Source organism: Mirounga angustirostris, unplaced genomic scaffold (assembly GCF_029215605.1).
Source record: "Mirounga angustirostris isolate CCGP_5_RB_7025 unplaced genomic scaffold, mMirAng1.0.hap1 SCAF_12, whole genome shotgun sequence".
NCBI lineage: Eukaryota > Metazoa > Chordata > Mammalia > Carnivora > Phocidae > Mirounga > Mirounga angustirostris.
The window spans coordinates 29,099,145-29,111,123 of record NW_026991720.1 but is presented as its reverse complement, the minus strand read 5'-3'; the positions used below and the strand labels follow the sequence as shown (position 1 = coordinate 29,111,123).

The following is an 11,979-nucleotide window of genomic DNA, read 5'->3' as shown; positions in this document are numbered from 1 at the left end:
GGTACGGGCTGAGTGACTTTACAAGCTGAAAAATAAATTTCACTACTCAGAATGAGAAGTTCCCTCCTTTTGCTGGTTTGAACACTTCTTCCTTTCCCCGGATGTCCACTTTATCATTTCTTGAGAAACTAAACTTTGTCGATAGAGAACTACAATCTCAAATTTCCAACTGTCACAACTGTCATTGTGTCCATGTCCAACACACCTAAAGCTGTAGAATTAGAGGGAACCTTCCTTAAACAGACTATTTCCGTAACAGAATTTTAATGTACCCTTGTAAGGTGTTAACAGTTCCACAAGAATTGGCTTCCCACCTCATTCCTGGGCCAGAAGTTTCAGATTTCTATAGAAGTACAAGCTCAGGTGATTATTGGAATTGCCAGTGCCTGGAGAACCACAAAAGCCCGAATTCTGTGTGTGAAAAGGAGTTTGGTTGGTGTCAGTGCGGATTGAATGAAAGAGCAGGTGTATGGCCAGAGGCTTAGGTCCAGGTGAAGAGCTGCATCCTTGTCGCAGCTTTAGCGTCCAAGTCATTCAATGGTTCCTTTCTGGCTTGGTGTCTTCGTCCGTTCAGGTTGCTATAACGAAACACCATAGACTGGGGGGGCTTATAAGCAACAAAAATTCAGTTCTCATAGTTCTAGAGACCGGGAAGTCCAAGATCAAGGTGCTCGGAGATTTAGTGCCTGGTGAAGGCCTGCTTCTTGGTTCATGTGTTTTCTTGCTGTGTCGTCACATGGCAGAAGGCAGGAAGCTCTCTGGGGTCTCTTTGATAAGGGCTCTACCTTCAGTGAGGGCTCTACCCTTCCGACCTAATCGCCTCCCAAAGGCCCCACCTCCAAGTACCATTGCATTGGAGATTAGGTTTCAACATAGGGATGCTGGGGGGCTACAAACATTAAGACCATAGCATTCAGTAGGATGGGACTGGGAAGCTGAAGGAGGTTGGCCAACTTTTCTCTTTGGCTAAAAAATGACTAACCTTCAAGAGGCACAGTTGATCAGAACAGCAAGACTAGCAGTTGCATCTCATGCAGTGCGTGCCAGGCACTTCGGCAGGCACCACAAATGCGTGGTACCATCCCTCACTTACTGTAGTGAGGAGGCAGACCTTCTCAGGTTCCTCGTGCAGTCAACAATGAGGTAGAGAGACACACACTCAGGCAAGTCTGACTCTTACCCAATACACTACACTGTCTCCATTACCGAATTCACTCCTCTTTAAGGTTGTAGGCCCTTTTCCTCGCTGGCGATCGAGTAAAATAAATATGGGCAGATTACATGGAACATCAGAAGCATTAAGTTCATCAGTCAATTTTCCCAAATATAGGACTATGTTTTGCCAACTCAGTCTCAACTTCTTTCAATGTCCAATGCACTCCAGTGATGGGCATACTTTATGTAGAGCTGAAGTGAGTTTTGTTTCTATTTAAGTAATCCCTAGAGCCAAGGTGGGGCTCCAACCCACGACCCCAAGATCAAGAGCCACATGCTCTGCCGACTGAGCCAGCCAGGCGCCCCTGAACGGTGAGTTTAGTAACGGCAGCAAGCTGTACCTGTGAACTAGCTGTTCTGGGAAGGTGGTCTTCCCTGTAATAAGTCTGCTTATAAACTGCCCATCAAACAAGACAAGAGGCAGTTTTCTTCTAACTGAAGGGCCAGCCAGTCCTTTTCCTTTCTAGAAGAGACATCGTAGTGTTGAAAGCATTTCCTCCATCAAGCTGCCCTCCAGTCTACACCCTCGCTGGATTGCAGGAAGGTACTGGTGGACGTAGTCTCAGGTTCCTGGATGGCCTTCCCCATGCTTCCTCAAGCTGCCTAGCAACAGATTGCCGCCCCCAAGCCAGGCCTGCCTAGTTTTTGCTCTAGCTACCTTTGATTTGACAGGAACCTCAGGAAAGGGGGTGTGGGAGAAGAGACACAAGCAGCAGGATGGGAGCAGTGAAATTGAGAGAGCTCTGAGGGGAACAGGTATTGAGTAGCTATTGGCATGTGACAATCAAAAACCAAGTATGTGATAGAAAAATCATCCTGGGTAGAGGCAGCAAAATAATTCCAAGGGGTGCTTTAGAAAAGGTAAAATTTGGTACTTTACCCTGCCACTGTTAATCTACATGTACCAACTGCTGTCCAAGGCCTGATTGAAGAGGTTAAGTGGCAAATCTTTTCCCCGATCAACACAAGTAATTTTTTTCTTTAATACTCATTTTAAAAAGTATTCTAAATATATTTGTACTCTTAATATTCTACCTGAACTCAACGCATTTCTCATTCCTTCAATTAAAAATGGGGTATGTCAACTGAATTGAAACTATCATCTCTTTTGGGGTTTCAAATTATAATTTGTAAAAACTGTTAAAGTATAAATGCAATGCAGGCTAAATGCCTTGAGCTTCACCTGGCATAAAATAATAAAATATTAGCTGATTCATTTCAAAACAAATACAAAATGCAGACAGAACAATGATAAATTTTACTTTAATCAAATTAAAGTCAGGAATATAAAGACTCTGGCTCAATTTTTCTTTAATTTCCCAAATATCACTTATTTTCCTACTGTCTTAGCTTAATTAATAGGAACACTATAATACACTTGTTCCAGAAAAAAAAAAATTGTGATTACAAATAAAAAATATGCATCCAAAAGTCCTTATACACCATTTAATATACCAAAATGTCAATGCCAAATTTCTGATTTTAATAAAGAAAATTCTTAACATTAAAGGAACATTGTTTCATTTATAATGTGGACTTTTAAAAGACATCTAAACATGAAATGTAGTAAAATTATTGCTTCCAAAGTTGGCACAATCTATACAAGACAGAATTGAAACAAAAGCAAACTGCACCAAAGCCGCCCCAAGAATCTGTCTTTCTCCCTTCTTCGGACATTTTGCACAGCTTCATGAAGCTATCGTTTTATAGTTTTTACCACGAAAGGGATGTCTTGCCATCTGGATACTTAAATTCTATACATGTTAAGATATATCTTGAGGATACTAGTGTGTTAAACCACAGGAATGTCTTAAATTTTCCATGCTAAGCAGTACAATAAATGCTTGACAAACATTAATATGAAGTTCTGCAGGTATATTACTTTGCCAGACAATACAAAACAATTCACAATGCAAAACCAAGAGTATTTTCATTATTAAAAAAAAAAAAAAAAATGCAAAAATGCAACATTTATTTCACCATCCCTGGAACTGGAAAATAGCTATTCTTTTAATTGACAGAATTTAGGGAAGTATTTTAAATGTCAAGATACACATGCTGAATATGAGTTATAATATAAGCACCAGAAATCTGAAAAGTTTACAAAAATTCTTTAAATGTGTAAGGTGCATTTATTCTTGAATTACATTCAGTTTGAGAGAAGAACCAGTACCCCAAAGTTCATTAATATTTAAGAAATAGCTGGATAGCTTCCAAGTTGGTTTACAGCAAAATAAAAATACTGCCTTTAGTTTTTTTATACAAGTCATCTAAAATTTAGATTCAAAATTTAAGTGCTGTCTTCTATTGTGAGTCGTTTGATTATGTTCCAGTTTAAGATACTTCATACACTATAGGTATTTAATGCCCTAACACAAAAACAAAACAAAACAAAAACAAACAAACTTGAGCCATTTAGTGAACATCTCAAGTGAACACAATTTTATGTAGAGCTGGGTATGAAATCATCTGGAGTCAAATAAAGATTATTTTTTAAATGTTATCAGTCCACTCAGTATTTAAGACTTTCCTAAATATGTCGTTATATCTTCAGGCAAAAATTGCTATTACGAAGTTAGATGAATACAGAATTACATTTCTTGGTTTACCATCAAAATAATGGTGACATTAAAGCATGCCTCTTTCTAAACCACTTGGTCAATGCTGGTAACAATTAAATAAGGAAACCTCCACCTCCACTACATAGCCACGGCTGTCCCGAACCCACTGGTTAGGGTGCAGAAGGGCCGGGGCCCGTGTCCCTGGCTCTGTGTGGCTGCCGCCCCCGGCCTCATTCTAAGCAGCTTCTGTGAATTCAAATTATTCACACTGCCAACACAAAACCCAGAAAGCTACAGTCCTGAATACCACCTACATTTACATATTTCCTTTTTTACCGTGTACGTTAAAAAAAAGAATTCTGTTGTGCTTTTCACATATCTGATATAGGTTTTCATATCGTTTTATTTCTAGGTTTTTTTGGGAAGAGAAGAGAAAAACAGAAAAAAGGTACACCAGAAAGTCAGACTATAAAGGAACATTACACACACAACTAGCCAAGTATCTTTGTAATTTAAAAGATACTATCATTAAAAGTCAACATATATATGCATATATATATACGAATATGTATATATAGACACACACACGCATACATATATAAAATAAAACAAAGTCTCCTCCCTAAAATCCATATTATTCCATGATAGGTTTTCACAGCAACCCGTATGTATATCAATATATTTTTCACAATCTATTCAGTTATCCATTGGGTATGCTTTTAGAATTAAAAGATGTCATTACTGTAGCAGTCTAACACTGTACTATTATTAGGGAAATGTGCTTAGAAATGGTTCAGTGATCTGCTCATTATGATGACTATTTACAAAGGCATCTATTTACGTTAGCAATAAATAATCCTGATATCAAAAGAGATAATGCTCATGCACACACCGAGATGGCTGCATGCTCCTAAAGTATTTACATGTAGCTTCTCTGTCACAGCTCAGCCATTAATAGTGAAAGTGCGTTTCCTTCAAGTTCCTCTGCATTAATCTTGCTTCTGGGGGATGCATCCTTCCATTTCGACAACTTCGGGCCATCCTTCATATTTGTTTGTGTCCTTATTGTTCTTTATGTGCTGTTGGAATACAGTAATAGTATACAGTTTAAAAAAAAAAAAACAACCTTTATGAACTGCTTCTCTACCATAACATACTTTAGTGTACTCGTTTCAGTAACACTCATGTCAGTGATGAATTCATGCAAATTACTGCTCAAGAGAGTAAATGAGCAACCCCTGGGGCCGGGCAGACCTTCAAATACCAGCCGAAAAGAACAAAACAGTGCAGAAGTTTTCAGAAGGATCATTTGTTAGCCAAAAGGCAAAGTTTACATTCTACAAAGTTCTAAAGTATTTCTAAACTTAACTGATTATACTATCAAAAGCTCAAATAAAATCTTTATGAACGCTTCCTAAACGGCTCATGATAAAGGCAATCATATGCCGATGCACTGACATATAGGAAAAAATTTTCCATGCAGAATAGGACTATTTTTCAGTTTTGATTTTAAATCAGTGCATGATTATTTCAAGTAACTGATTACCAAGAGCTTATGAAAAAATATATAAACATATTTAATGGCTGCTTTGTCTAAGTTTCAAATAACTAGGATACGACTATGCACTATATGGTTTCACACAATTTACTTTTGTCCATTAATTATGAAAGTCTAAGACACTAACCTGTTCAAAGGGGCTTTTTGTCTTGATGCCTTTCCCACCACAGAAGACCCAGTTGTCTCTAAAACCAAGATTAGTAATAGATGTACTTCCCAATTCAGCAATGAGCCGCCGTGCCTCATCATTGAGTCTTAAAGAGGAAGAAAAGAATACGATGAACAAAGAGCACTGTATATTATCTAAGTAATACTGATTCGCCAGTATATTAACATGTAACACGGATGAGAAAATACCAGCTTAAATAAGAGAACATAAAAAAATATAGAATTTTTTTCAGAGCAACATTCCTGCTATTTGAATTCTCTAGTGACAACAGACACGAAATCTAGCAATTAGTTTTAAGTTTATTCTATGAAGAAATACCTTTTAGATGTCTTTATTTTACAATAATTCACTTTCATCCACATCCATCAAATAAATAAGGGATGCTGTAGTTAGCAGATGCCTACTTAGGTTAATACAAGGTCTTAAGCAACCCATATCTTCATAAAATTAAAAATCACTTTGAATTTCCACTAATCCCTTTGTGAATTACATCTGAATAAAGGTAAATGCTAACAAAAATCTAGGTGCTTCTAATACTATGGTTTCTTTAAAAGAAAATGAACCTTGAGAGTAAGTATATAAATTATACTTTAATAATAATGTCGAGTGATTATTTAATAAAAATGAACATTAACCAGACAGCAGTTAAGTACCTGCCAACGAGGAAGGGCAGTGGCAAAAGTCAAGTGGTAGGGAAACAGCTAAATGAAATTTGGCATTAAGGAATTTTGTGTAGGGGGGGCGCCTGGGTGGCTCAGATGTTAAGTGTCTGCCTTCGGCTCAGGTCATGATCCCAGGGTCCCGGGATCGAGTCCCCATCAGGCTCCCTGCTCAGTGCCGAGCCTGCTTCTACCTCTCCCTCTGCCATTCCCTCCACTTGTGCTCTCTGGCTCTATCTCTCTGTCAAATAAATAAAATCTTTAGAAAAAGAAATAAATTTTGTGTAGGTTATTATCTTAATGCTGAGAATTCTCAATATCCCCTCTGTCTCACAAAAAAAGAAGAGGTTCAGTAGATACATGCTGGCTGTAGAGAAAAAAAAAAAGGCAGTAAGGTCTCTATAGCTCCCAAAAGATGGCACTTACAGGTCAGTTGGAGAGGTCTGTTCTGCTAAAATCTGAGTCAAGGGAAGTTTTATATTTGCAAATAGCTGGGGGTGGGGGGGGGGATCACTAAATGCAAATAGCACGAGTGAAGAAGGTTCTTATTTATCTGACAGTGTTGAAACATCTCTTGCTTGTATCAGTCAGCTCCTTCAATGTATTAATGAAAGAAACACTAGGTACAAGAGTTCTCATTTAATTAACTTCAAGATGAACAAAATAATTTGTTTTAAAAAAAACTTCATAAAAAAGAACGAACTGCATATATATATATATATATTAGACTTCCAACTGATGCAAACCACATCCATGGGCAGTGGAACTTTTTTTTTAATTTTAATTCCAGTGTAGTTAAGATACAATGTTATATTAGTTTCAGGTGTACAATATATTGATTCTATGATTCCATACAACACCTGGTGCTCTTCACCACAAGGACACTCCTTAATCCTCATCACCTATTACCCCATCCTCCCACTCACCTCCCCTTTGGGAACCAGCAGTTTGTTCTCTATAGTTAAGAGGCTGTTTCTTGGTTTGTCTCGCTCTCTTTTTCCTTTACTTGTTTTGTTTCTTAAATTCCACCTGAGTGAAATCATATGGTATTTGTCTTTCTTTACTGACTTCACTCAGCATTATATTCTCTAGCTCTATCCATCTATGTCATTGCAAATGGCAAGATTTCATTCTTCTTTATGGCTAATATTCGTGTGTGTGTCTGTGTGTGTACACGTATATACATATCCACCACATCTTCTTTATCCGTTCATCTTTCGATGGACCCTTGGGCTGCTTCCGTTATCTTGGCTATTGTAAATAATGCCGCAATACACATAGGGGTGCTGCTACCCCTTTGAATTAGTATTTTTGTATTTTGGGGGGTAAACACCCAGTAGTGGAACTGTTTTAACCACAGCCTGGGCACTGCTCTCCTGGAGGAAGTTCACTAGAATCACTGAGAAAATCACCTATAACCCTACAATATTTAGACTTTCAGACCCAAATCTATATAAAGTGATGCACTTACAACCTGGTGAAATAAAAATAAATGAAATAACTGTGCAAAAGAATCCCTGGAGTCCTGGCCTCTCTGAAGATTTTGAGACCTCAGAGACTCAAGTCCACGTGCTTCCAGCCTTCTCCCCAAAGTCTGCAGCCACATTATCCTATGCCATGCTTACATGAATCAGCCATCACTCCACATGTTTGCTGACTTGATAAGCAAGGTGTGTATTAGAGGGACACTCCCTGAAGGCATTGCCTGAACCCTGTCTTCTTGTTTCCACTGGCACCTCATGGGCTCTTAGGGTTGCTCAATAATGAATGAATGTGAAGTTCACAAATACCAAGGGACTGCTTTAGATGCAAAAACTGCCTGCAAAGTAGGTGGTTTATCCCAGTGCAGGCCTGGCTGCCTGCAAAAATTGTGAATCAATTAAGAAATACATTGAAGGGCAGTCATTTTTACTCCAGTACTTCTGAATTTCAGAACTTTTAATTTTGATCTACGTGAATGAACTAAGCCAAGTTAGCCAGAGATCTAGAAGCAACTGGAAAATTTCGCTTTGCTTGGACTCCCTCCGTTCATCTCTCCTTCCTCTTCCTTCCCCGGGAGAACGCCCGCGGGTCCCGTGCAGGGAAGGGCGGGGCACAGCGGCCTGGGAGGCTGTCTGTAGAAAGGCCGAGGGGTTAAGCTGAAACCCGCCGGCAGACCGGCAGCCTGGATTCGGCGGCGGCTCCCCGCACTCCGGAACTGACGGCAACGGGACGCTCGCTGCACGAGCGGCGCAGTCTACGCAGAACACCTACTTCTGCCGGGGAGGCTGGAACTTGGGGGGGCGTCAGGCGGGGGTGCCTCTGAGCAGCAGCAAGTAACATCCCTGGGCACCGAGGCCCCAGTACATGCCAGACAGCACTTCGCAGTGCTGTCACCGTCTGTCGCCGGAGGAGGGAAGCGCACCCTGTGCGACTCCACCTGGGAGGGGACGCGGGGAACCTGAAGCCCAGTTCCCGCCAGACTTCACTCAGCGCACATTTCCCCTTTGCTAATTTTGCTTTGTATCCTTTTGCTGTAACAAATAGTAGCCATGAGGTGAGCAGGGCTGCAGGCCGGGTCCTGCGAGTCCTAGCAAATCATCAGACCCAGGGGTGGCCTGGGGCACCCCTGCCACATGTCTCTATGTATATCTAAGTATGGTTGTAAAACAAGATTAAGTTTCTCAATAATTTCTAAAGTTCTCTGCTCTGCCTATGTAGAATTTGAAGGATTTCATTATTCCTTTTTCAAATCTTTCATTTAAGTAGAAGACGATTTCATGTTTCAAAAAGAAGTTTAAAATCATGCAAAGGTAGCCAATATTTTCAGCACTGATTCAATACACATCAGGTATCAAAATGTCCCATTTCTTTACAAGCCAGTGTAACTAATGTATACATGGTATAAATTTTAAAGATATAAGCTTTTATTCTATGTAGGAGCACCTTGAGTTTGTTACAAATACTTTCATCTCCACGAATGGTCTTAACTCGCTGAGATGCTGGGGCACGTGGGTGGCTCAGTTGGTTAAACATCGGACTCTTGATTTCAGCTTAGGTCACGATCTCAGGGTCGTGAGATCAAGCCCCGCGTCGGGCTCCACACTGGGTGTAGAGCCTGCCTAAGACTCTCTCCTACTCTCTCTGCCCCTCAGCGCCCCTAGCTTGTGCTCTATCTCTAAATAAATAAGCTATTAAAAAATAAAAAACAAATGCTATTAAAAAATTAGCTGAGATGTTGAAAATTTTTATGGAATAAATTATTTTAGTTAAAAATTTTCTTTAAAGTGAATCAAAAATTATTCTGCGACAAACAAGATGGCAGAGATAGGGACCAAGTTTTTCTGAAGAGATTCTAAAGCTGCACAGGGGCAATAGGGAGTAGCAATGGAGGCAACAGGAACGGGAGAGGGGGCGACTCAGAGATCCGCCTCCATCTTTGCTGGGGAGGAGGAGCATCGGAGAGCCCCACAGTCATGCCACCACAACAGGCCAATGCTCCCTTTCTTGAAAGCAACATGGAGAATTAATATTCTGGGCCCCACTCTGATTAACAGGGAAGAACCACTTGGGAAGTAGAAGTGTCAAGAACTTTGGAAGAAAATCGCCATATTACTTCAGGAGATTGAAGAAAAAGCAAAGCTAGGCACAGGTGACCATGCAGCCTAGACTTTAAAGACAGCACATTATAAAAAGTTCAGATTAGAAGCTCTTATGAAAATAGGACTCTTCAAAGACAAAAAAAAAAAAAACCAAAACCAAATAATTTTCACTGTATAATTGCTAACGATCTTGGAAAAGAGGAGGATAGATTATAAATTAGTGCTACAACAGGAGTGTTCTGTGATGGGCACAAACTCAGAAGTGTCCAAAAATATAGGGCAAATCATATTACTAATGAGGAAACTCTGAATATTACTACCAGGAAGACCGGTAGTGCTCAGGATAAGATGAGACTCATAAAACCATTACAGGCCACACAAAGAACTTTTGCTACCAAGTGCAAACAACAAAGGGATCCACTGTTTCACAAGAATGATATAATATGGAGATCAAAGCATGCCTGCCTTTTCCAGGGAGGCAAACACTCTGATCAACATAAAAAGGGAAGAGCAGTTCAGGAATGTCTGTATCAGTGCTGTAAAGTAAACTGAAGCCTCCAGGCCCACACACGTCACACAGTTAAATTCTAAGGAACTTCAATATAATCTTCAAGGTAGTGTCTGTTATTTTAGAAACATCATGGAAAATGAAGATGTTAAGTCATTAAAAGTAAATTACATATTCCAGTCTTCAAAAAAAGGCAAGGAAATTTTTAGAAACAATGGTCAATAAAGCTACTTCCAATTTTTAGCAAATTCTAGAATGGATTACAACAAGGAGAGCCTGTGAACAAAAAAAAGAGGGGGGGAGGAGGAAAAAGAGGGGGTAGTGAGGAAGAGGGAGGAATAAATCAAGCCAAGTTAAGGTCATGTCAGCTATTTCGGCATCTGAAGAGGTTTGCGGGCAGGAGATCAGGGCAGTGTAATTAGCATAGCTCATGAATTTCAAGTGAGCATCTGAGAGTCTCTGAAAACAGCCTCTGTGAATAAAATAATGGAAGAGCAGCTGGATGAGGTGCGTGTAGGGTACATGGGCAGCTGTTTAAAAAACAGTTTCTGTAGTTGATTAACAGAAGAAACCCTTGGAGGAGGACCCTGGCAGGATGGCGCATCGCCCTTGGTAAATAGTTTTATCAATGACTTCAACTTAGACACAAGAATGACTCTGGAGAGACTACAAAGCCTGGATCATGGAACTCTCATAGGACAAATGTCAGCATCATGACCTAATGGGCCAAAATCAGCAAAATTAAATTTAACAAGGATAACAAGGATTAAACAAAATCAAGTCCTGAATGTGGAGAAAGACCTGATTTGGCAGTGGTTATAAAAAAAAAAAAAAGGTCAGAGAGCAAATGAAATGATCTGAGACTTTAACTTAACCAAAAATTCACGAGCCAAAAATGTGACGTGACCTTTTAAAGAAAACGAATATAATACTAGTCTGTATAAATATTCAAAGAAGCGTATCTCCAACACGGTAAAAGCTAGCACCTCCGCTGTACCCTGAAATGGCCAGACCCCATCAGGAACCCTGGGTTTGACTGGGGCACTCATTTTAAAGGGTTGATAATCAACCAGAGAACCAATGCCCAAAAAATGCAGCCAGGAGAGTAAACCCACCTAGAAACTTAACATGACAGAAGGTTACAAGAGCCCTGAGTACTGAGCAGGGAAAGGGAAAACTGAAAGAGAAATGCTCATTAGTTTCAAACAAGTAAAGCATCAAATGACTTGGGGAACATATTTATTGTTCCATTTACCCAGGCTAAGACTACTAAGACTACCAGGTGGAATTTAGAGGAAGACCAACCCTGAGAACATAATGTTCGTTGACTTAGGGATACTTTTTTGTTTTGTTTCAAAGAGAGAATGATGAGATACTGGCGCCCTTCAGAGGTGCTATTTGTAGAACAGTCCCTGGGAATTCTGCCCGGCGTAGGGTGCGGAGACAAGGACTTTTCAGATCCCATACTTCAGGACACCCGCATTTAAACCCTTCACTTAGCCAGGAGGTACACGTCATAGAGTGTTGTCTCCAAAGGGAGGAATACAATAGCAAAATTTAGCTTGCTCATTCAAACTATTATAATTCTTCATTAAATGAACAAAAAAAAAGAACTTATGTTAGAGGGGTCTGGGCAGAAAGTAGGCATCATTAGAGATCTGCATTCTCCAAATGTAAGTGTTCTTAAATATAGTTGTTGTTTTGTTTTGTTTTAAATGGGTTTCCAGG

General features: G+C 39.8%; 1 protein-coding gene across 3 annotated transcripts in view; it reads right to left on the bottom strand.

Annotated features, from left to right (window-relative positions):
- Positions 1–2,462: 2,462 nt before the first annotated feature.
- FAM3C (FAM3 metabolism regulating signaling molecule C) overlaps positions 2,463–11,979 on the bottom strand; it is a 52,463-nt gene continuing 42,946 nt past the window's right edge. For all 3 annotated transcript variants that reach the window (XM_045864337.3, XM_064575009.1, XM_045864338.3), the window contains 2 exons: positions 5,462–5,588; positions 2,463–4,855 (listed from right to left, as the gene is read on the bottom strand). In XM_045864337.3, coding sequence (XP_045720293.1) covers positions 4,766–4,855; positions 5,462–5,588 — 217 coding nt within the window. In that variant the 3' untranslated portion in view covers positions 2,463–4,765. The remainder of the gene's footprint in view (positions 4,856–5,461; positions 5,589–11,979) is intronic.